The sequence below is a fragment of the Zeus faber genome, assembly GCF_960531495.2.
Source record: "Zeus faber genome assembly, chromosome: 4".
NCBI lineage: Eukaryota > Metazoa > Chordata > Actinopteri > Zeiformes > Zeidae > Zeus > Zeus faber.
The window spans coordinates 19606213-19633062 of NC_137191.1; the positions used below are offsets into that span (position 1 = coordinate 19606213).

The 26850-nt window shown below is 44.1% G+C and overlaps 1 protein-coding gene across 1 annotated transcript; it reads left to right on the forward strand.

Moving 5' to 3' along the window:
• Positions 1–2972: 2972 nt before the first annotated feature.
• Positions 2973–25041, forward strand: cxxc4 (CXXC finger 4; the record flags this gene model as incomplete). The annotated part of the gene is made up of 2 exons (XM_079998626.1): positions 2973–3797; positions 24997–25041. 2 exons carry the CDS (start codon positions 2973–2975, stop codon positions 25039–25041), a joined length of 870 nt encoding a protein of 289 aa, XP_079854752.1.
• Positions 25042–26850: the final 1809 nt, after the last annotated feature.

A 26850-nucleotide genomic window follows, 5' to 3' on the forward strand; every position in this document is an offset into this window, starting at 1 on the left:
TCTATCTATCTATCTATCTATCTATCTATCTATCTATCTGTCTGTCTGTCTGTCCGTCTATAATTTTATTTCAGGTTATCTTTACCTATTTGTATAAATATGATTTTCTACGTGCGTTTCCCATGCCAATAAAGAGAGATGGGGTGGGGGGGGGGGGTATTTTATCTTAATCACAGTGGTGGCTCCATTTAAATTAATTTGACAAGCCCCCCCCCCCCACCCCACTCCACCTCCACCCTCCACCCTCCACCCCCCTTCACGCGATCCCGCGCAAATCCCTTATTAAAGCGCGCGCGTCGTCACGCGGATGACAAGCGTCTCCAAGCGCCTCGTGACGCGGCCGCGAGCGCGCGCGCGCGTCCGGAGGAAATAATAAATAATGGAAAAAACTGAAATGGGGCTCGAGAGGGAAAGAGAGAGACGGAGGGTTAAGACGCATCTCTTCCCGCCCCGTCCCACCTCGCCCGCCCGCCCGCCCCCCTCATCCCGACGCCACCCCACTCCCCCTCCCACCCCACAGTGCGTGTTTCTATAGTAATTTCCAGCCAATGATCAGTGGGTGTCCGCATCCCCGCTCCCTCACCTCAGCACCAATCAGCCACACGCAGCGACAGGAGACGCGGACCGAGCCACAGCGCGCCGCACAACAGAGGCAGGACCGGGAGGAAAAACACCTAAAACCGCGACCCCGTCCCGCTCTGTCAGCCTCAGACGCTTTGATGGCTTGTTCTTTTTGTTTTTGTTCTTTTCGCTGTTGCTTCTTACTTTTTTAAAAACGTGGCGAGAAAAGTCGATCAAAATGATCCTTTTGTTTTGAGCGCGCGCGCGGGTCTCGTTACTGTTATAATAATAATTCTATTTATTATTACTATTATTATTGTTATTAGTGTTATTGGAAATTTTGCGTTTTCCCCAACCGCCGCCACTTCGCAGTAATGTGTCGTTATGTGTTTCCAGTCTGGTAGCGTCTAAAAGAAGGAACCCGGTAGGTGATGTTCCTACTTATCTTGAGTTATTCTGTCCCCGGTGTCCTTATTTACGCATGTCTTTTTTTTCCCCTTAATATTTTAATCACTCATATTTTCATCTATATTTTCAGGTGTATTTGCATGTTGTGTTTTTATTATGTCTCCGTGCATGACCTTTGCTCTGCATGTCCTGTTTATAATTAATACGGCATCGTGCTGCAGCGGCACAATGGGTCGTCATTGGGACGTTGCTGTACTTTCTTAATTTCTTTCTTTCTTCCTTTCTTTCTTTCTTTCTTCAGTCTCCTCTTCCTTTCTCTCCCAGTCTCTCTCTCTCTCCCCCCTCCTCTCTCTCTCTCTCTCTCTCTCTCTCTCTCTCTCTCTGTCTCTCTCTCTGACTCACACTCAATCTATCTCTCTTCCTCTGTCGCTCACGCCGGGTATTGAACATTTCTGTCTCTCTAAACTTTGTTTACAGGCTGAGGGAAATCAATGTCCGTGACTTGATTGCCTTTGGGCCGCGTATTTGGCTCCGGGGGTGAATTGATTAAGTAATAATGACCCTGAGGAGGGCCGATCATTAAGCCAAGGAGGTTTTGTTTACTGGTGCCTACGTGGGATGGCACATGGACATTTAAACCGCAGATTTTCAGAAATATGAATTCTGTTTTAAGATCACGTTGTCATCGGAAACAAAACAAAACAACAACAAAAACAATTAGCCTACCCAAAGCCATTGGGACAAAATTGGGATTGTATTTTATGTGTGTGTCAACAAAGCAGATATTCACTTTGCATGGCATCTATAAATGTATGCACTTAAATATAACCTATATATATTCCATATGGTCTCCCGTATACCGATTCTCATGATTATAGTTTTAGAAAGCTGCAAAGGTGGTTCCATGGAAGTGATCTTAATTGCTTTAGTGTTTCACAGCAATGGATCAGCCTTGGCAATTAAAATAGGAAAGCCTGGGAAAAAAAAGGTAATGGAAGTAGGGGGAGATGTGTCTAATGGGCTTTTATCTGTGGAAACCAAATCTAGATAGACTGGTGTGGAGAGAGAGGAAATGGAGCTCTCCCCATACCAGATAGCCTGACGCACGCACGCACGCGCGCACACACACACACACAGACACACACATATATCTATATATAACCACACGTCATATACATATAGCAGACACCAGTTTGGGATGATCAGGGTTTAGATGCAGTGACTGTTCTGGCCATGAATGAAGCAGGTGGTCCTAAGAGGCAGGACAGAGCTGTGTTTACATCCAGGGGCCACTCCTACCTCTCAGATAAGATCAATATTATTAAATTATTTAACCCTGTGCTTCCCGGTTGCCAGATTTGAATTTTCCAAATTATCAGTATAGATCTTAACAATGAATTCTGTGTGTATCAGGCTGTCAGTTTTAGTGGTAAAATGTCTGATGTTTTTCTATCTAGTTTTCAAAGTCAGCCACATGATTACTTTTTTTTTCAATGTTTTAATAAGATATATAAGATTGTTTATCCATAGGCGTGTTTTTCATCCTTCGAACGAGCTGATTGGACTTCCTTTAAAAACACCCAGGAATCCCTTGAGCTTAAAGCTAAAAAAACCTCTTGAAAGTCGGCTGTCTTTTCAAGCTTACTAATTCTTCTTTTTCTGTTATAATGGCATGTTGGCCTGTCATATTGTTGTCACCAGATAAGGATCAGCTCTCAGTGTTTGCAGTACATGCTATTAGAAGATGTCAGGAAATATAAACAACGTGCCAAATATTTCCTCAAATGTTCACTTGTTATCTTTGGAGAAAGTTGACGTAGATAGATGAGAACTGATTAGGATGAAGATGCCTGCCTCTTTTATCTGTAATTGTTGTTTTTTTATTTTAGCTCTGGAGAAGATAAACCAGGATGGTAACGCATTGTTTGTAACCTGCCTCAATCCGACGAAGGCCACCACCACGCCACTTTCTTCCACTGAACCTTGACAACCCTCTCTCCACCATGTCTACCATAAACAATGCGCTTTGCATCGAAAATGCACAGAGCGCTGACATATCTCTCTTGCACAAGGATAATCTTCAGGATGGTGGATTAAGCCAGCTTTTGGATTATAATGCCGAAATGGAAAGGTACCGGTCTTTTGCAAACTTTTACAAAACCAATGGGGCATTTCCACAGACTGCTAAGATTGCCCGCATCACAACGCCCATTTTTCCCAGTGCCAGAATTGGCATGTCCCCTTGGAACTGCGATAATGCCATGCTCTGGGGAAGGAAATCAGCGGCAATAAACCCTAATAGGACCAGCATGCATAGAAATGACTCCCAGAGGCCGGGGAAGCCTGGCGTGCCGCCAGAGACGCTGCAAATGGCAAATAATAATTTCCTCTCTACCTTATCCCCCGAACACTGCAGACCTTTAGCAGGAGAATGCATGAACAAGCTGAAATGCGGCGCTGGTGAAGCAGAGATAATGAATCTCCCAGAACGCGTTGGAACTTTTTCCGCTATTCCGGCTTTAGGGGGCATCTCATTACCTCCCGGGGTCATCGTCATGACAGCCCTTCACTCCCCCGCAGCCTCAGCAGCCGTTACAGACAGTGCGTTTCAAATTGCCAATCTGGCAGACTGCCCACAGAATAATTCCTCGGCATCCAGTGGAAACCCAGCGAAGAAGAAAAGGAAAAGGTGTGGGGTCTGTGCACCCTGCAGGCGGCTAATCAACTGTGGTGTCTGCAGCAGTTGTCGGAACCGCAAAACGGGCCACCAGATCTGCAAATTTAGGAAATGCGAGGAGCTGAAAAAGAAGCCAGGCTCGTCGCTGGAGGTGAGAACCGGGGCTCTGCTTCCCCTTCTTTTGTTATTATCCCCTTGCACTCCAAAGCATTAACCTTTTCATCCAGTCACGTTCTAAGCCCTTGAAAATTGTTTCCATGCCCACCCATGCCTGAACATCCCCCCGGCTTCTCAAATCTGCCTACCCGCCTAGCCTAATTGGCAGTAATTAGGGGTGTTTGTGCGGAGCGCAAGCTGAGCTTGGCTCAGACACCCCTAATTGCTGCCAGTCAGGCTGGGGCTGGAATACATCCGAACAACCCAGGGCTTGGCTCAGCTCCAAGCAGGGCTGGGAAATGGTTTTCAGCAGAGAGCCATCCCTCTCTGCACCCGGTCATTTTAACCAATTATGGAAACCGTCTCTGGATGGGGAGAATCAATATCCCACAAAGCCTCAGCGTCCGACCACCAAGAGATGGTGAGAGTGATGGCAGAGCTGCTGATGGTGTTTCTCAAAACACCTCCAAAGTGTATGTGGGGAGGGGGAGGGAACCCGTCAGACCGATCCTCTACCCATGATCCCATATGAATTGATCGTGCATATGGGGCCGAGGTGAAATCATTTTATATTCTATTTGTGCCATTACGGCCAAGTACGGATCAATCTAGATAGTGATGCATAGCAATAGGATGGGATGCAGTGCGGCCTCAGCAATCACCGCAGCTCAGGTAAGAGACATGATCTGCCATAATCGGCAGGGTTGCGAGGGGATTCATTTGAGGGAGCAAATTGAGAGGGCAGTGCTGTTTTTTAATTGCCTCGTTTTAATTGAGCGGTTCCGAGGATGACATTTGGTTATCAAGGCATAAAATAAATATGAAGTTATGGACGTGTCAATCTTGAAGCGCGACTCAAAGCGGCTCGTCGAGTGAACACGAGGCTTTAAGGATGAGTCACCAACAAACACAACCCGAGGACCGGATGATTACCTCATTAATTAAGCGATTACATAGGGAGTAAAAAAAAGGTTAATCATAACATATAACTTAATCTACTTACTCAACACCTTATATGGAATCCCTCATCTACACCGCATCAACCATTCATGAGTACATTTATTTTGTCATTTTGTCAAATAAATGCAGAACTTTATCATAGATCTTGTTTTTTTTTTTGTTTGTTTTTTTGGGGTTTTTTTTTGCGGAAAATACCTCCCATTCGATTTGATTGGATTGGAATCGATTGCACGACATCCAGATTTGAGTGGCGTCACGCGGGAAAACAATGGATCAGAAATTGATAAGAAGATCATGAATAATGCACTTTTAATAATGCACATAAGAGGAGTGCCCACACTGATGCATGTCGGGAGTCATGTCGCGATGAGGTGCACGCGTGGATAAAACACGTTAATATAATTTATTCATAGGAGCCGCTCGCCATTGCATGTGTCCTTCAGCATGTGTCGGAACGGGGAGAAATCTATTAGTTGCAAATGAGTTTTTCCTCTCGGATCTAAAGCCGATTTGACGAGAGGTTTCCAGCAAAAAAAAAAAAAAAGTCTTTATGCGGTACAAACAGCGACCTTAGCCGTGGAGTTTGGGTTGCCTTTGACTGAAGCCTGAAGCGTCCGAGCTCTGCACTCATCACTAGGTGTGGTTTTTAAGTACAGGGGCTGGTGATGGGCTTGTTTTGGAAAGTCGCACCGGTAGACGCGGTGATCGGAAGCTCGTCTGACGCTCACCCTTTACTGTATGTGGTGTAGGAACAGGTGTCGTCCGGGATGACGGCCCAAAATTGTTTCCTAATGTTTGGGTATCGACTCACATTTTCCAAACGCTCATTTGCAAAAGAAGACGGTTAGAATTACTGAGGGGTGTGGACCCCCTCACCTCCAAAACAAATCCAAACTTGCTTTTGAAAAGAAATGGGCGGTGGTTCCCCTGTGTTCTGTAATTCATATTTTGGGGTTTCTCCACCAGTAATTGTTATTTTTGACACCTACCTGTGTAATTACGGAACCATTACAGCTTCTGTTGCGGAAGCGGGGGCTTCAGGTTTTGAAGATGTGTCACGGAGGTGTGAAGTTGCAAGTCTCTGCTTCAGCAACAATTTATACACATTAATATTTTGTGTGGTTTTACTTGCGACCCCACTCTGCTGCACGTCACCGGCAAAAAGTGCGAAATCGGGGGTGTTGAACCGGCGAATTCCGAATGAGAATTTCCAGCCTACGTATACACCTCAGCATCTCTCCCCCTCCCTCCCTCCCTCCCTCCCTCCCTCCCTCCCTCCCACTCTGTCTCATTCTCTCTCTCTCTCTCTCTCTCTGTCTCTCCCTCTCTCTCTCACATAAACATTAGCACACTGTACCTCTTGCCTTGGAAAAGACGATAAGCTACTGGCAGCCACTTAGATTTGGCTGTCAGTGTTTTCCACATGGGAATCACCCTGAACTAATTATATCTTAAGCAGCGGTGGAAAATGCAAATCAGAATTTTACTCACACCCCTGAAATCGGAGAGCCAATTTAATCTAATACCCCCTTTAATTTAGCGCGCTAATGCAAGACCCTAGAGGATTGCCCTGTGTCACTGCTGTGCTGTTCCACGGCAGACTGTGGTCTCTCTCTCTCTCTCTCTCCGTCTCTCTCTCTGTCTCTCTCTCTCTCTCTCTCTCTCCCTCTCTCTGCTGCTGATGGGGGCCCGTTAGGGTTTAGTCCAGAAGAGGGATCTCATCTAACTTAACATTTCCAGAGTCATTACCTCCACAGGCCATAGACTGGAAATGAATCAAAGGTCCTTTTTCTTTTTTCAACCAAACGTTTATCAATGCTACAAATCTGTATTTACTCATGCAGTTTTTAAACAGAGGGCATTCATTGATTTACATTTCTTAGGTTATATAGAGCACAATTGATTGAGCAGTCATAGAGAGTTGCTAGAAATCCACTTCCCATTCTAAAATTCACATTCACAAATCCAAGGCACATCTTGGACATGTTTTTGTAATGTTTTTTTTATATATTATGCAACAAGTGGCATCTGGAATGTTAATGTACCAACAAAAATAGCATAGTAGTAGTAACATAGCAATACCATAGCAATACCATAGAAATATTCTAAATGTATATAATGTGAAATTACATTTTCTGTTGGTAACAGTATAATAAATCCAAAAGGGGAATATACACTTTGAAAGTAAACTGAATTATTTACATTTTTCTTGAGGGTCTCATTGTAAGGAGGTTATTTTATGTTTAATTCTCTTTTGGAGGGATGTTTTTGCAAGCACAAACCCATGCCAGTGCACAAATGAGTTGTATTGTATTAAATATGATGAGTTATCAGTGGTTTGTCCAAAGTTGATTTTATCCAGAGTAAATTTCCATTGTAAATATCATTTTTTGTTATTCAAGATGTATCTTAAAGTTTCATTGGGTTAAAGTGGTCTATCACAATGGAGCTTGGTTGCAAGATAAATCAATTTAACTTACATTCCCTATAAACCATTTATTTAGGGAAACCAGTATATCTGTACCAATAGAATAAAGAATAATATCACACGGTGATAAGAAGGTTTCGAGTCATTTGCAGACACAAAATATTTTGATTTCCAGCAGCGTGAGGGATCCACTACATCTTCTAGGTTTTCTTCAACAGCAGCTGCATTTTTTCCTTCACCATAACGTGCTCCTGCAAATGCTACGGCAAATATCCTGTAACAGAAAACACCAAAGGTCTGATACTTCTGCTAGAACATGGCATTGAAAATGGGGGATGGACAGTCAAAAATAATCGCACGGAGCAGACATCCTCCCCAATTAATAAATGTGAAAGGCCAGCGTCACGTCGAGACCGAGTGAGGGGTTTGCTCTCTTTTCTTTCTTTCTCTTCCTCTCTCTCTCTCCCCCCATCTCCCTCCCAATCTCTGTCTCTGTCGTCTTTGCGCCGTGTTGATACCACCGCATGAAATGGGTAAGATGAAAAGGTGGCATAGCGGCCTGGAAACCTTTGGAATTGTGATAAAAGGCGCCGCGCACCCGTCCTCCCCACCCCCTCCAAAATGGCAGGAAGCAGGACCTTGAGGAAAATAGCTCGGATCCAGCCCCTTAATGAGAGCGAGGGAGCCAAATAAGCAACGGCAGCCAGGTCTAATTTGTTTTAGGTGTGCTCGGAATAGATAAGGACAAATCTGTGGCCTCACCCCCCCAACCCCCACCCCCACATCCCCCACCCGCTCTCCCAACCTTTGCCTCCCCGGAGATAACACTGAGTGCTCCCAGCCAATCTCCGTGGGCAGAGAGGGGGCAAGAAATAAAAATAAATAAATAAATAAATAAATAAAAAAGGGAGAGAGAGAAGGAAAAGCCTGAGGGACAGACGGCTTTTAGATCTGCAGATCTCTAACTTACTGGATTTATTCAAGCTTTAAAACTGCAGATTAATTTGGAAAAAGCGTCGGTCTGGTGGAGTGTGGAGGGAGGGAGGGGGAAAGGGAAGAAACCAGGTCAGACACCTAACTGCGTTTCAACCTAACGGGCAACCTTAAGCTCCTGTCAAGACAATAGGATTTTGCCATCTGAACCCGGATGCAGACCTCTTAATTACGCACGTCGAGGGAGCGCCGGGCCGCTTAGGGCCGCGGACCCTGTCATGCCTGCTTTCCTCCCGGATCGCCGCTGCGCGGTTTTGGATGTTCCCTTAAGCCTCCGTTTACAAACAGAGAGCTCGGGCTGCCGAGGGGGCCCGGGCCTGTTAAACAATTCATAGCTTCTACCGCCGTCGCCAATTTAAGACGAGGCGTAATCAGAGGTGCTCGGGCTCACGGCGCATCGCCTGTTGCCTCCGCCGCCGATTTAATGTCCCTCCCCCCGTTCGGTGGTGGAAGGGAATTCTTTGTCATTTGCCGCGTTTCCCTGTGTATTGGAGGTTTAGGGAGAGAGAGAGAGAGAGAGAGAGAGAGAGAGAGAGAGAGAGGGAGAGGGAGAGGGCGGGGGAGTGGGGGGGGGGGGGGGGGGGGTAAAAAAACCCAAGTGGGGGGTGGTGGGAAGGAGCCAAGGGAAGGGTGGACAGCGTGAAAGTGCAGGTGCATGGGGACGCTAATGTGTGGCACTTTAAATTTTTAACACATGGCCATAAATTATTGATGAGAGCCGAGAAGTAAAGAGGTATCTCATCATTACGGGGGAACCTGGAAACGCGCGAGCGGAAAAAGTATTTTTCGAAATGCATCCGTGGCGAGCGAGGATTCACAACGAGCCATGCGCTGTATTTCCGTCTGTAGGTGCTGGATAATGGTGAAAGAAAAAAAGGTTTTAATGTGTGTCGCATGACAGAAAATAACTATTTGCTTTAAAAAGGCCAAAAGCAAGATATTCAAGCCTACTGTGTATTAGTGTGCAGTGTGCATCACGCTATCTGCTTTAACATTTTAAACATCTATTTGGAATCTGATGAAACAAATCATATTTTATAAAAAGGAGATGATATGACCTTCATCAAAAAACATGTCAATTACTTAAGATATTAAATGTTGAATCCGGCACTATCGTATGAAAAAAAAAAGGGAATTTAAAGTCCATAATTTACCTCCTCAACGGGTCGTTTAGTGTCATGCGCGAAAAAATACCCATTCTTAATACGCACAAAAGAACCTGAAAATGTAAGATGCTTACTTTCATTACTTTCAAATAATTTGTGCTGGTTTCAAGAACCCTTTAACAATAGTGAGCGTTCCATATTATGTCAAACCTCACAGAAGACTTCAACAAACAAAAACACGATCGAGCCACAAAGTAAACAAGTGGAATTACCTCAATGAGCATCAGCCTCCACAGTGAGCTTGGTTGGTTTATCTCTCTTCAACGGGTTTATTGTCACTTAGTCTTTAATGCTTTGATGAGGAAATTCGCCATTTTCCTTTAGCGTTGGAACTGATTTTTACTTTAGGGCTGGCGATCTCAGAAATATAGAAAAATAAATAGGTATTATAGGTTACGATGGAGGAAATGTCCAGTTTTATTGGAGGTCAATGTGATGTCAGAGGCACCGTTATATATCACATGGTCTTGGTTCTGGAAGTAAAAAAAAATCCAATTTATTCTCTCCATAGACAATGGATCACAAAAGTCAGTTCAGGCATTTCCACACCTTGATAGGACATGAAACCTTTGGCAGATGAATTATTGGTACAAATAAATTGTGTTATTTGTATTAAAAAAATCAGCCAATGCCATTGCCATTGGCTGGTACTAGCCTACATTTCTAACTGAATATGGTTTCACCATTCAGGAGGCTCCCAGGATTCTGTGTAATTTCGTGGTCACGGTTTAAAATAAAAATCTCCTTTGGTAGAAACTTAACGGCGAAAATACTTCCAGAACCAATCCCATGTCTTCATTTTATAGACCTTTTAAAGTGGCCGTCACTCGCTATGCCTTCCTTGGAGTTGCAGATCTAGACAGTGTTTCCACAAAAAATCATCAAATTTTTCCATTTGTCTCTCAAATACCACTGATTTTATTGAAACCATACTGTGGCAGTGGGGAATTGTTTTGGCACGGCGTGAAGGTGGGGGGAGCCAGCACTGGCAACCGGAAGGGGACGCACCCGAGTTTTGAAAAGCTGCTGTGGTTTCACCTGTCTCTCCCCTGACGGCGAGGCTGGGCTCCCACTTTCAGTTTAAATAAATGCCCATCAGAGTCTGGTTTTTGCTTTACCTTCCTCCTGGCCCATCTCTTTACGAGGGCTCGCAGTTACTGCAATGTGACAGTAGCGCGGTATTGTTGAAGCCACCACGGGGCTCCACCTCAACTGCGACAGCCAACATTAATTTTTGTTTTGTTTTTACGTTTTGCGGGGCTTTTCACATTTAATTGTAGCCTGTGTGCATTAAATGTAAAATAATTCATGATAATGAAAAGAATATTATGACGTTTGGCGGGGTGGACCAGACAGACACAACGAAGGAGACGCAGACGGAACCTCCGTGTGAAGTCCAGGCCGGTTTCATTCCCTGCCGCGGGGCTTACGACCACCCCGGGGTCGACGTGTCCGGTCGCAAAATTAACAACCTGGGATGGCCGTGTCCTTTCTTATTCCAACTTATTTTCCATAGCCCTTCCTATCACTTCCACCCAGCGCCCGACTGACTTCTCTCCCCCCTCTTCTTCCACACTCCGCCCGCCCCCTCGACTGCTGGGCCGATTTTACACTATCCTGGACACCTCCCCTCCAATCAATGGGACTTATCACATTATAACAACCAACCAATGAACTTGAACCCCGCCTCCCCCCACAGTCATACACACCCACACACACAGCGTTACAATAGTTTAGCCTACACTGATCTTTCTCCCGACTCCCGCCAATTTGTTTTATCCCGGGTTAATTCAACCTTTTTAAGCATTAGGAAAGATGGGAAAATCGAAGTCTCCACTTGGGGCATATGTCGGCTTTGCGCCTCACGAAAAGGGAGGACCGGCGAACATTGACGAGGCTGTTTGTGAGACCAGAAAGGCTCCGGTAAAGCGGGACAATATGTCAAATTTAAGGAGCCATCTAGCCAGGGACCATCCCGCTACTGAGGCGCCGCTGCCCCGCCCGCCAAACGTAGCGGCCTCCTCAGGCCGGCACATGCCGTCGGGTAGGGGTGGCTGAAGCTTTCGGGCGTAACAAGCGGCGGGTTTGTGTCGCACTGCACTACTGTATTCATTTATTGTAGCCTATGTTTTTGTTTGATAAAAATGTATTGAAACAAATAATAGGTACACATAGCAATGTAAACATCAGCCCTTGTAGGACAGCAAAAAAACAACAAAAAAACGTGGCAATACCGCCTACGAGCTTGTCGCATATATGGAATTATTTTAATTGTCAGATATATGAGCTTGTGAGAGCATGTTCAAAAAGGTTTGAAAAGGTGAAAACCACCACATCTGTTCAAGTGGGAATGTGTTGAACCAATTTTAGTCAAAATGTGTGGCAGGGGGCTATTGAACTGTTCAAGGGATTCCCAATTTTTGGGAGAAATTCACTCTTTCTCTATTTTGCGGATGTATCAACATTCAAAATTACTAAGAGCTCATTTTTATCTTTACTCGTCATATATACGACCAAGATGTATCACTTAAATAACTCCTTTGAGATGCTGGAAAGGTGTAGTTCCCTAGTGTCACAGGAGCTAGGCTAGTTGCTTCCATCTGCAGCCATGAACTGAGCTAACACAGTTAGCATGCAGCCCATCGCTATCTTAATACCCGACTCACAGGGATGTAATTGATATTGACCTTCCCGTCTAAATTTGGGTAGACTGTCCGATGGACAACATGAATGGAGTTGAAATTTGTAAAATATTGAACTTTGATAAAAAAAACAATATTTTTTTAAGATGTAGGCATATGTTTTCCACGAACCCCATTTGTCGCTCTCATAGACCAAGACGTTTGTGGATCACGGATAAACTGCCATCACTTAACAAGGTCTGTCGGGAGCAAATGGAACATACAGCCAAGCAGGCTAGGAATAGTGGAAAAACTAATGATCCAACCAAACGGTGACAGATAGGAATTGAATATAGCAACAAACTGTGCCAGTCATCTAGAAAAACTGATTTGGACTGAATTTCTGAGTGACAAGTGGTGATGGGATAGAAGTTGGTCAGTACGGTTTAAGTGTTTCATTTTCTGCAAGTCAAATCTGCACACACTGCCACCCCCTCTATTGTGGTTCCGCTTTCCGATGATGAATAATTCATTAAAGCATCTGACACTATGCCCAGAAAGGTTTTTCAAGGTTTTTTTTTTTTTTCTTTTTTTTTTCTTATATAAACCCCGGGGTTAGAGAATGTCAGGGAGGCGTGAAGTCAGTCTATGGCCCCCGGGCGAAGAATCTACCATTTATGGTGCATCCGGCACTCGACGACATCAGGTAGATATTTTCATTGGAATGAAACTTCTTTGTCTTTCCAGATGGGTAAACTATTAAGCCTCTCGTTTGTTTTGTCGTCGCTCCTAGAAAGATCCGTCTGAGTGATTCCATCAAGTCGTGAAATCGTTTGGATCCGCTGGGAGAGGAAGGCTTAGGATTCCCCGGCTGATCAGAGTGGTGTTGGAATGACGTCGTAACGGCCATTCTGTGTGGATTAGCGCTCTGTGGGCTGTTTTTTGTTGCAATTTACGAAGCGTTTGTAGTGCCGCTAATGCAGATGTGTGTACTAAAACAACATCTGTTGATCTTTGACCATGAAAATGAGATTGCCATTGGGGAGAGACTTCAGGAAGCCTTTTCTGAAAGAGTCCAACTCTCAAGGGTGTCAAATCTGACAATCAAACAATAGATTAAACTGGGCTATATCCATTTAACCCCTAATTTTACATGATATTTTATATCAAAGATTCCTTGATGTTTAGTATATAAATATATACAGTATATACACACACACACACACACCGATCAGCCACAACATTAAAACCTCTGACATGTGAAGTGACTAATATTGCTCATCTCGTTAAAATGGACCCTGTCAAGGGGTGGGATATATTAGGCAGCAAGTGAACAGTGTCTTGGAAGCAGGAAAAATGGCCAAGCCTAAGGATCCGAGCAACTTTGACAAGGGACAAAACTGTGATGGCTAGACTACTGGGTCAGAGCATCTCCAAAACGACAGGACTAGTGGGACGTTTCAAGTATTCGGTGGTTAGTACCTACCAAAAATGGTCCAAGGAAGGACAAGCGGTGAACCAGCGACAGGGTTATTGGCGCCCAAGGCTCGTTGATGCGTGTGGGGAGCGAAGTCTATCCTGTCTGGTCCGATCCCACAGAAGAGCTACTGTAGCACAAATCGCTGAAAAAGTTAATGCTGCTCTGCTAGGAAGGTGTCAGAACACACAGCGCATCACAGCTTGTTGTGTATGGGGCCACAGCCCCATACACAACAAGCTGCAGACCTGTCAGAGTGCCCATGCTGACCCCCGTCCACCACTGAAAGCACCTAAAATGGCCACATCTATGGGATGTGCTGGAACAACAAGCCCGATCTATCCACCTCGCAACCTACAGGATTTAAAGGATCTGCTGTTAATGTTTTGGTGTCAGATACCACACAGCACCTTCAGAGGTCTTGTGGAGTCCATGCCTCGACGGGTCAGAGCTAGTGGTTGTTAGTGGTGGTTTTAATTTTGTGGCTGATCGGTATATATACCGCGGTTACATGATGTCACCGCTGTATTGAGCTCATTACATTGACTGTCTTTCATGGTATGTTTAATGACTTTGCGATCGCTCCTTTGCTGACGGTACCAACTGTGCCTGCGGCGCGCCATAGATGGGACGCCCGTGATCAGTACGCCAAAACAATGTGTTTTTATTTTAGAAGTAGGTTCTCTTATTTTACTCAGTTTCCTTATGTAACAAAAACAAGCACCGTACGTGATGGGGACACGTTCTCTGTCACTCTCTTATGACCCCCGCTTCCTGTCGGTAAATCGCAATACCACCGTTATACGTTGCTTTTCACCACGGTAAGAAAAAATTCATACGGTTACGGCCCTACACGTATGTATATAATATATAGGTGTGTATATATATTTATATATATGTGCAGTTGCTATAGACACTTTGTTTGGACAATGGAATAGTTATAACTCACAAATAATTAACTCATGTTGACTATTGCTACATACATTTTCCTTGGAGAAATCATACACAATAACGTCTATTGATAATTGTTTCTTTTTTGTTTACCAAATTTTCTGGTTTGTGTGGCAAAATTTTCCATTTTCTACTTCCCCTTTATTCTTTTCCCTACCTTTAAACTAAAATTCTGCGCTTTTGTTTTAAGCACCCACCGTCAAACATCTGTGTTGCTGCCTGCCACTACGCTGGGAAGAGAAGAGCGATGCTGACTAATTTCAAAGTTCAGACATTAGATGACGTCGTTGGAAAACTTCCCTGAGCTCGCCGTCAACAAATCTTCCTTTCTCTTCTATTTCTGTGTGTACTTTGGATAAACAAATATATCCCGAAGTAAAGTTTGAAGTGAGCAACAGAAGGCTATAGAAATGTAGAATTAAAAAATCAATTGAATTTTTAACGCTAATTCATTATTTTCACAAGATTTTTGAATTGTAAGACTTAGGGTTTTAGGTATTAGGTAGGTATTTTTTATTGGATATTTTAAATAAATAATCAATAGACATAGCCTCCCCCTTACCTACGTATTATGTTGGTTTTGGGCAAATATGCAGAGCTTTACATTGAGAGTTGACGGGCTCCCACACAGATGCTGAGAAATCCGCTGAAAACAAGGAAGCGCCTGCTCCCACTTTGCATTTCAATTTCTCATTTCACACAACTGGCAGCACGCAGCCTCGCTTAGCCCTCGCCTCGGTTCCACCCACATGCTTTCTCTCGACGTATCTCGCCGTTCAAAGGGCTCAAAGTTATCTTAGGAATTAGGGGGGTTTCCACTGCCGATCCCTCAGCTACCTGCAGGCTTCCTCCTCCACTTCCTCCACCTCTCATCCTGCATCTGGCGCCTCCTGGTTCCCGCCTCACGGCTCCAGTGACCTCACTGCTACTTTTGTCTTTGTTTATTTTTTTCCTGAAATCTCCACAACTCCACATCTCAAACTGCTCCAGAGACACACACAGCCACACACACACCCACACGCACACACACACACACACACACACACACACACATACACACACACTACAACCTAGTATCATGCTTTTTCGCGCTCACAGTCACGAAAATTAATCTATTGTATCGCGTCCCGGGGCACGATTGTTCGACTTTTTTCGTTCCACACAGAACAAAATGTAAACCAATGCATTTCAATTGGGAGATTTTCTTCGACTTAAGAAGGGGGGTCATGGGGAAGGGTGGGGGTAGCAGGTACGTACAGTGCACCCTCTACTTATTTATGTATCAAATTTAACTGTATATTAGCAAATGCAACAAAGGGTAAATGCGATGTATTATGGATACTCCGATTTTTTGCTCCTGACCTCCTCAAAAAATAAAACTAAATAGGTCCCTTATAACGAAAGTACACCACCACAGGGTGGGCCTATATCTCAGAAATTAAAAGAGCTACCAAAATAAGGTCAAGTGTTTTGGACAGCTCTGGACATGTACTTTTTGATAATTCAGGGCTTTGCAAATTACATATGTATATTCTGACATCACAGGTATATTCCCAGACCAAATTCACCCCTAGTAACACATGCACGTCATTTTTCACCCATACCTTCTTTCCCTTTTTAGGTTTATAACAATATAACTACCTTATGAGGCCTTTGCACAAAGATGCATAACAAAATGGCACAGAATTGGAGTTTTTGTAGTTGCCTAGGGTTAGGGTTCGGGCTGGGTTTGAAAGGTTAATTAATAATTGCTTAGATATTACGCAATGTATATAATCATTTATTTTTGCTCCTGTAAAAGCCTTGTTAGAAGAAAAACATGTTTTATTGGTCATGGGGAAGTTCTACACTACCCATAATCCTAATGTGTAACAGCGACATCTCTGATTGGTGGAGGATAGAAATGTTTACCGCACTGGCTGATGGGTATATTCAAATTTTCAGAAAGGTGAGCACGCAAGCTATACGTACAGTACATCATAAATAAACGCTGACATTTATATACAGTAAAATTGTATGCATGAATGAATCCCTATTTATATATTAATAGGTATATATTTATGTATATCCCTATTCTCATCCAACCTTGAATTTAATAAACCATACATTTCTGTGGATACATTGTCGTGACTTTGAGTGCGAAAAATTTAAACCAGTATCCTGCTTTCTTTGGTGCTAGACTGAACAAAATTTTAACCCATGCATTTAAAATTTTAATATATCCATGGCCCCCACCTCCCCTGGGCGGCGTACTTTATAAGGGACGTGGTTAGTTTTAGTTTTTGAGGAGGTCTGGGGCAAAATCAGAAAAATGTCAGTATCCATAGCGCGCCGCATTTACCCTTTGTCGCATTTGTTGTTTTGACGTATAAATAAATAGAGGTTGCACTGTACGTATCTGCGACCCCCCTCCCTCCCCCTTCTAAAGTCGAAGAAAATCTCCCAATCAAAATGCATTAGTTTAAATTTCGTTCTGTGGAGAACGAAAAAAAAGTCGAAGAATCGTGCTCCAGGGCATGATTAAATAGCTACATTTTCATGACTATGAGCGCGAAAATGCATGAAAAAGCGCGATACCGGGTTGCACGCATACACACATGCACACACACACACGCGCGCACACACACACACACACACACACACACACACACACACACACACACACATTCACATATACCATACCCCTCTATCCCTTCCCCATGTGGAGAGCTGGCCTTGTAGCGGGCGGGTGTAAAAGTACTTAACTTGGACAAGGGTGCTTTGGTGAGGCTAATTGAAATGGAAGCCGGGGCTGTTGTAGTGAGTAGCAGCGGGGTGATCCTGTCAGCGCTGGGCAGCCCCTGACCCAGGAGCCCCGCCTCGCTTCCTTCCCAGTAGGGTTAGCAAAGCCTCAGTCTGTGTGGGCAGGGATTTACCCTGCATGCTAAACAGAGTAGGCAGACACTCCGTCTTTTTTACTCTAAATACCTCTTCCGCTGCCTTATGCCAGGACGCCGGGATGCTTTTTAGTGTTTATATACGTGTGTGCTTCATCTCACTGCAAATCTCTCCCCATAACAGGGTGGAAAAATGAGGCTCCTTGAGGAATAGAGTACTGTAATTACAGTCCCCCATTAGCATACGGCGGCTTGGGAGAGTCACACTGTTCACAGCCTCCGGCAGCACTTTGCCATATGGCCCATCTGTGCTTCTCAGGCGATATTTGGCAAGTCCCTCGCAGAAGGTCAAATATCAAGTCAGAGGACTGCGCAAGAATTGCAACTATGCTAATTACTCGTTCTCCCTCTCTGCCGTCCTCTCTCGCCCGTGTCGCCCTCTCCAGCGCTCTCCCTCTCCGCCCTGCCTCCCGGTAACTCCCTCCCCGGCTCAACTGAGTAATCAGCTTTAGGATGTTTCTGAGATGGAGATGGATTTGTTTTTTTCTCCGCTGCCCCTCAACCTAATCTCCCTCCTGTGACCAACTCATCCCCGCGCTCCACCCTCCTCCCGGCTGGAGCTCTTAAGCATCCCATCATGCATCCCCCTCTTCCCATTGCCTCAACCCATTTGTGTCTAGTCAGCAAAAAAATTCCAAATTCCTCATTACTCACAAATACCCGCAACACACTTAGCTTGATTTGCTTGAATGCGTCGCCGGCGCAAGCCAGGACCTTGAGTTTAAAATATTTCACTGCACTTCGGTATCAGTGTGCTATTAGGGTAAAAGTGTGCTTGGGTTTGTGTTATGCATTAGTGTGATGAGCGTATTAGAGTGGGCTAGTGGATCTGCGAGGTGGCGGGTGGGGGGTCAACGGAATGCAGCTCCAGAAAACAGATGGAACCAGGTACCCTACTGCATGCTGGGAGATTTCCTGACATCCAAATTATTTTTTCATTTATTTTATTGTATTTCTTATGTTTTTGTTTCTTTGTTTTCATTAAATAATGTATTATTTATTTGTTGATTTGATAGTTTTTTGCATCGTTACATTTTTTGCTGGTTTTGTTTTTGTCGTTGCCATGGGTTACGTATAAAGAAGTATGAAGCATGAACAAACCTTTTGTCCGATAGCGTGTGAGAAATTATTTCTGCGGCATTAAGTTGTTTCTGGAAACTCTCAAGTTCTCTACCTGGAAATCCTGGAAATTGCGACCCTTTTACCAAGGTCAATGGATTTCAGCCGTGGTGGGAGATCTCAGCTATGCAGTGAATGTTAGAAATTATTTCAGCCACAGGAAAGAAAAAAACAAATGTGAATTTCAAGTCGCCATTTTGCCTCCTATAAAGTTCAAATTGATATCAGGCCAGTGCGGCATTAAACCATATTAGACCTGCAGCTTTCTTAAGTAGTGTAATTGGCACCACATTTAGGAAAATGAATTGTTGGCCAAAGGCTTTGAACTATTAATATCACACTTTTTTATGAAGAGATTTCCTTCTTGTATGGCTCCCAAAAGGGCAAATAGCCAATTTCTTCACAAATTTGCAAAAGGTTGTTATTGTTGAGCTAAAATAATATCGCTCTCCTGAAAAACCCATTCTGTGAGACATTGGGACCATCATGGATGTTTTGGTGTTTGATCTAGACCTCCTACACATGATGATATTTAGTAATTTGGGACCCTCTCTGGGGATCTGAGGTCACATGGAGCATCCCATCCCAGCCAGTGGCCTGTTCAACACCAGCTTCACCGAAAAATGCCCCTCACTGGTTCCCAGTATCATTCAATTTTGTGGTCGGGGGTGAGGCCAGGCCTGTTTGCATTACACTTCATCGGTCCGGGACTTTGAGCAATGGCCTGGGAAGGACTTAATGAGCGCTCTGGCCGTGGTAGCAGCCTTCCAGGGTTTTTTTTTTTTCCTTTTTATAACCTGCGTTGGGTGGCGAGAATATTGGCTACAAGCTTGGAGATGAGATTCCCATCCCAGCCGCTGGTGCGCGCCGCTCGCAGTCGAGGTGATGGATTACTATACCTTCCAGGTTTGAGCCTGGCAACGTCCCAATATTCCTGCAGAATATCGTGACAGGTCGTATATAACACATCAGTTAAGGTTGACTGCACCGCTGAAACTTTTTTTTTTCTTGCACCCTCTCTCCAAGGACCAGAGATCGACCCTGATTCTTTGGCTGTTAGCCACTAAAGCCCCCCACCCCTTCTACATCCTCTCTGCCCCCATATAATATCTGAGCTAAATATATCAATTATATAACCTGACCATGCATTCAGTGATGCATTCCATCTTGAGAAAAACACACACTTATAGGTGTTTGTGTGTATATATATATATATATATATATATATATATATATATATATATAATTATTATTATTGTCATATTTCCAAGTGTTAATATATATAAATATATATAATAATAACAATAATTATTATTATTATTATATTTCCATGTGTGGCGAGTCCTGGGTTCCTGTACAGTGTATAGTGTATAGTGGCCGTGTATCCAGGTAAGGTGTGGCCGATATTTAAACACTCCATCGCTGTTCAATCCTGATCTTTTCTTTCTTTCTTTCTTTCTTTCTTTCTTTCTTTCTTTCTTTCTCAGTCTGAGGCAATCTTCCTATGATTCTTTTAGGCCTTGCTCGGTTTTTCATTCTCTTTCTTTCCCTCTTTCCTGCTTTTTCTTCCTTTTTTTGTGGCAATTTTCCTCGTATCTCCTATGATTTCTTCAGGCCCCACCTGGTTCATTCATTCTTTCTGTTGCGCGTTTCTTTCCTTTGTTCTTTCTGTCCTTCTGTCTCTCCTCCTTTTCCTTGTTTCCCTTCTTTCTTTCTCTTGCTTTCATCCCCTCTTCCGTCTTTCTCACTCGATTTCTCTCCTTCTGTCTTTCGTACACGCCCGTTGCAATCTCTTGCCCATCTCTCCTCTAATTTTGGTGATCTGTTTTTCGTTCTCCTTCTCTCATCTCTGACACTTTCTCTTTTTGGAACCCAAGGAAATTCCTGAAATTGTTTCTAGACAGAAAGGAGGAGAAGAAGGAGAAGAAGAAGAAGTGGGTTCTAGTTCACGGTTGTTGTCCGCCTTCATTCTGGTAGATTTTGTAGTATTTACGTGTGTGTGTGTGTGTGTGTGTGTGTGTGTGTGTATATAGGGGGATCTGTGTGACGAGGCTGGAGAGGCAGAGCTGAAGGTTAGTGCCAGACACGTCTCAAGAGAAAGCAGGGCACATTTGCAATCACCCTGAGTTCAAAAGGGTAATTTATTCACAGTCTGTGGTGAGAGCGGCGTTGCTCTGAATGCCAGTGGGATTGTGCCAAGACGCCGAGCGGTGGAGGAGACCCATTATTTCCCTCCTTTCCTCTGTCTTGCTCCCCCCCCCCCCCCTTCCCCTTCCCTTCCTCCCGTGCTTCTCCATCGTCGTTCCCTCTTTTGTTTTTCTTTCCCCAAGCCCACTGTGGCATCTTTTAACGCACGCCGGCAAGCATATTTCACTTTTACGCTCATCCGCATTGACATCCCGGCGCTGATTGAATTTTGAGGCGCTGCTGCGTCTCCCATTATCGTCCTCATCGTCTTGAGTGGTTTATCTCTGGTCCCAGCCCAGTGTGACGCCAAGGCTGCGAGGAGCAGGGGGCGGGCTGCGGCGGAGGTGCAGGTGTGTGTGTGTGTGTGTGTGTGTGTGTGTGTGTGTGTGTGTGTGTGTGTGTTTGCACGTGCACATGTTTGTGCTTTATTTGTTTATACCATACGGCGGAATTTTTTTTTGGTAGCCCCTCAATTAGGACGTTGTGATGAGAGGAGTTTAGCGTGGACCTGACAGCCTCTGCAGCTTCTCCTCTGATCCTCCTTCTCTCTGCGCCGCCGTTCAATCAGCGCCGGGCGTGCACGGCTCCTGCATAAACCAAACCTGCCAGGAGCAATTTGAATCAAGGGGCGTCGTCGTCGGAGCCCAGACGCCTTCACACTTTCACCGGCACCGAGAGGAAAATACCTTACCCCCAATTGGCCATTTTCCTTCTTTTTTTTATTTATTTATTTATTTATTTTTTACCTTTGTTGCTGCCCTACATCACTAGCAGGGTAGACTAGAGGGTTTTACACGGCATGAGCGACGCAAACAAACAACATGAAATTGCGAATAATTGGGAGGAGAATTTGACGTGTCCTCTATATACTATCGTTATTGTGCGAATAAATGACCTTAGAAAATGTCATCATAAATTCAAAAGTCAACGTCTAGTGACGAGGACCTGGTCCTGTTTTTGTTCAACAAAAAAATGAAAAAATGAATAAATAAATACTTGTGCTGATCAGGAGGAGAGAACGTGGAAGGTTCCACTGTTTGGTACAAGAACTCAAACTGCACCAGCTTTTGAAATTCATTATCTTCATTTGGACCCTTTTGAATCGGGTGATCCTCAACGGTGAACGTTGCGTGACGTTGTGGAGGGGGGAAGAAACGACCTTGCTGTGAAAAAAAAAAAGGTGTGCCTATAAGTAAGAAAAATATTATTGACGTGCAGATAAATTACACCAGGCGTCTAATAGCCGTTTACTACATTGCGAGGGTTAATTAGAGGCTCTTCTCCTCCATTCAGACCAGTACTATTTTTTGGGGGCATTCATTGCCAGAAAAGGTTTCCTCCTCTGTGTTCGCATAGATTATTTATGTTCTGCTATAGAGAGAGAGAGACGGAGACAGACGTGGCGGCGTGATGCTGAGTGTTTGCCATCTTGATTTGAAGCCTCAGTGTTTCATCCAAGTCCAAGACCCCCGCCCCTCTCTCTCTCTCTCTCTCTCTCTCTCTCTCTCTCTCCCTCTTTCTCTCTCTCTCTCTCTCTCTCTCTCTCTCTCCCTCTCTCGCTCTCTTTCTCTCTCTCTCTTTGACCCCTCCTTTACCCCTGCTCCCTCTCTCCTGACTCCTCTCTTTATCTTTTCATTTCCTCTGTCTTATCCGCTCCCTTCTCTCTCTCTCTCCCTCTCTATCGCTCTACCCTGGCCTTTAAAAAGAGTGATTTTGAAGGTGCTTCGCCTGCCGGGGGTGGGGGTGGGGGTGGGGGTGGGGGGGGGGCGGTGTCCGGGGCAGGCGCGGAGCTGTGCTAATTGAGCGTTCTTTGTGCCCGGTCGCCGCGGTGTGCCGAGGCGAGGGCCGGCCGGGAGTGAATCCGAACAGCGCTCGAGAGCCACGGCCGGATCGATAGCGCGGGAACTTAACAAAACAGAGACGCGGCGAGCGCCCGGATCAGGGTCATTACTGTCTCCGCCCGCGCCGCCGCCGCCACCGGGGGCTGATCAATGTGGGAATATGGATCAAGATAAACACTCTCTCTCTCTCACCTCCCTCCCATCACCCCCCCCCCCACGGCTCCGCTTGGAGGAGAGCCTGACGCTTTTTAGGCTTCTGCAGTTTCTGTGGCATGTTTAGGGCTGGGATAGATGATTGTTTTTTTTGAGAGCCGCTATCCCTTTTCTTTTCTGTTGAACTCTTTCTTTGTTTTATATAACACGCAAAAACATCATAATATTATTGTTTTTGTTGTTCTCAGAACCTTCTTGAGAGGCATCTCGAGAGAAGGGAGGTTTCTGTCCAAGGTCCTGCTTCCGTTTCCACTCAGTTCTGTGAGATTCTCATTCTTTAACCCACCATTTCCTCATAAAAGCATGTTTTGTAGCCCGATGAGTTCCTTTTGTTCGCGCTCACTTATTTATTTATTTATTTGCATTTAAAAATCACCACTTGACTGCTTTATAATTTTGTCTGTGAATGAAGACTCATGCCGGCTGCGTTGAAAGACAGAGAAAAGGGTCAAAGGGTGATATGGGTCTCGGCTCCTCCAAATTTCCGCTCATTTCTACTTTCTAAAGACACAGTACGGTATTTGGACAAGAGACGGGTGTTTCCTTTGTGTTCTATGGGACTGGCATGTTGCTGCAATACTGTTGTTGTTTTCGTTGTTGTTGTTGTTGCTGTACAGTTAACGCTTTATTAGTAGAAACAATATTTTTAACAACTGACCTGTACATGCTTTAATGACTCACACTTACAGTTGAATAAGATTCTAGAGAAGCCGATCCAGTGTCTCGGTCACACCTCCTCGATCCTCCGCAACATATCACACTAGGTATTTCGGATGTTGCCCATGGCCATTTTGTCTAAGACAGCATGACATTACAAGCATCACACATGGAAGGAAAAGCTGCGAACAGTGGCGACGCAAAGTTTGAACAACGCCGAATGTGACTTGATCAGTTAACTTCGAGACCCTAAGAAACCTGACATTTAACAATTAAACAATTGAATTCCCTCCTATGACTATCACTAAGTACCTTTGCCTCTGTCTATTAAACATTAAACATTTTATCACCTACTGTAACCAAGATGACCAACCTTCACCTGATTCCTGGACTGGAATTCACGCAGAGGTTACGCGATACTGGATTTCCACGTCACCCGTGGATGGTGAGAAGCATTTCTCCCGTGAGGGCTCACGACACTAAACGCCTCAGAGCTGCAGCTCAGTGCGGCTCTGAGGCGCTCATCAGCACGCCTTTAAAAAAAGAACCACAGATGACACTTGTTATTAAAATGTCAAATTGCTTCCCCCTCAGACCCCCACCCCCCGCCAAAAAAAATAAATAAAAATTAAAAAGGGTTTTTAGTTGTGATCATTCCGACGATTATCAACAATGACAAAGAAAAAAGAAAAATAAATGATAATGAAAAATGTGGTAATTGGTCGTGGGGATTGGTGGAAGACCTCCACATTTCGTGTCTGACTTCCAAATCAGTTTGTGTGGAGAGGCTGTCTCTCTGGCGTGTGGGGGAGGGGGGGAGGGGGATTCTGACTTTAAATTGAAATGATGCACTGTTCCCCCTCACTGCGGCTCACGCTCTCAGTAATTAAATGCCTCGCTGTGGCTTCCTGGGAATTTGTATTGAATATTTTACCGAGTGTAATGATTATATTTTTTGGGGGTGTGGGTGGGATTTACATGCATTTCACCTTGGCTTCGCTCTCTGATGAAATGCCAGATCTGTTAAGGTGGAGGACGGCGGCTGTCCAAGGTTTCTTTTTCTTTTACTTCTCGCGACATTAATTTCAAGTTAAGATAACGTGCGATTTAAGATCTCACTTTATCAATCCGCGGTAGGAATTCGGAAATTCAGCAAGCGCTGTTTCCTCGGTGACAAATCATTCCGTTTGTCTTCTTTTGAGTGACTTATTATAGACTTTCAAAATTATGCTCTGATACAGGTTCTAGTATCGTTTTAGTTTTGTGACATGGAAGAAGAGAAATGGGTGAAACAGAGATTTGTCTCCATTAGCAGCTCCACAAATTTTGATCAACGTGTCAACTGATCAATGCAATGTTACATATATTCATTGGTGTTGCATTAAAAAAACAAATATAATAATTTATTAGTAATTAAATTAATAATAATCAATTGTTTAAATAATAATGACATTTAATTGTGTGTGCGTGTGTGTATATATATATATATATATATATATGTATATATATATATATATATATATATATATATATATACACAGTATATGTATATTGGCATAGTGCATTCCAGCCCATAATAGGACTGTGAAATACCTTTGTACTTGTGAACTAAAACACCGCTGCCCTCGCTTTGTGTCTCCCACAGAGGACACCGGTCAACAACGGGGAGGCGTTCCGGTGGTTCTTCTAGAGCTTCCCCCCCGTGCGGCAGGAGCTTCAGGCAGGACTGACTGACTCCAGGAGTTCATAAAGACCCCACCCCACCCCACCCCACCCCACCCCCACCCCACCCCCCCACCCCAAAAAAACAAAAAGAACACCACCACCAGACTCCAGACTTGGAAACGAAGAGAGAGAGAGAGAGAGAGAGAGAGAGAGAGAGAGAGAGAAAGAGAGAGAGAGAAGAAAGTTGGACAAAAAATAAATGGGAAAAAACATTATGGTGTTGGTTTTACTCTGTAATTTCCTTTTCTGTGTAATTATTGTACCTTTTGACAGTATCATAATGTATATTTTGGTGTCTATGAATGTGTTTTCAGTGTCGTGGCTGTACATTTACAGCCAGCTCCTATGTAAAGGACTCAATAGACAATCATACAATCATACGGAATCCGTCAAAAATGACAACGCCCCCCGCCCCCCCCCCGCTTCCCAAACACAAAGGATTGGACCACACAACACACTCGACTCTGGAGCAATAATCTATTTTGTTGGTTATTGTTCAACCTTTTTTTTTGTGTTGAGTTCATATTTTGAGTTCTTGTATCAGACTATGTCATCTCTAGTTCTGTCCTTTGTTTGAGTTGCGAGTCACAGATGCAGCTCTGATCGATGGTGGTAATGTAAGATAATCTGAAGCTGCGGCAAGGTTCAATGGGAGAGGTTCGGGTGCAAAACACGAGGCATGTTGTCTTGTGTCACAAGCTGCAAGGAGCATCATCTCATTCTAGCCGTGCTTCTTAACCAAACGTTAGGCCTTTCGTTTTTTTGTTCTTTCGTGGTGGAACGTTTGAGTGAAAAGGCCATAGGATGATCTGTTTAAATCATTGTGCTATAACTTGGCGAAATGAATCGGAGGGTGAATCAAGTTCAAGGATGTCTTATTGTAATGGCGGTACCTGTGCAAATTGAGTTTTAGCCCATTTACTAGTCAGCACACACATTTTACATTACCCCTGACCATTTTCCTGATGACACATTTTTGTTTGTTTTAAGGTTTTGGGAAATTTGACCAATGTGGTGAGAAACCTACCTTAAAGGGGAACCTATTATGCTCCTTTTCAACCGGTTGATAAAGGTCTCTGAGGTCTCCAAAACATGACTTTCCAGTTCGTTGCTGAAAATACCACTCAGATTCTGCATTCTAGCCATTCTAACATGCCTCAAAACCCCTCCTGTTCTTGATGCCCTGTTTCAGTGTGTGTCCCTTTAAGTGAAAATGAGTTGCTGCTCTCCACACCCACTCTCGGAACTGTTTGCCCCAGTTCCGTGAGTCTGTTGCATGAAGTACGTAAACTTATACTTATTTTACCTTATCTGTCCATCAAAATCTGTTTCTGAACAAATCTGAGGTGAGACAGAGTTGCTGAATCTTCACTCATATTAGATTGACAAGGCGTCATTTAAAGGTTAGTTGAGAAGTTAAAAATTTGTGTCCCTGCCTTCCAAAAGGCAGGGACACTGCTGCACTGCCAGTTCTACCACACAAGGAAATTAGGAAACGTCGGAAAATAAAATGAATAAATAAATAAATACATCTACAAAAAAACCACACTATTTTTGTTGGTTTGTCAGCCCACAGTCTGTCGACCGCATACTTTTCAAATGTGTTTTTGAAAGAATCACTGCAGAATTATTTCTTCTTTTTTTTTTTTTTTTTAAATACTTACATTTCAATTCTCTGCAGTTTCTTCACGGACAGTCGGTATTAATTCCTCTTTCTTTTAAAAGGGGGCTGGTCTGTGCAGCCAACAGAGCAGTTCCCGTTGTATATCTCAAG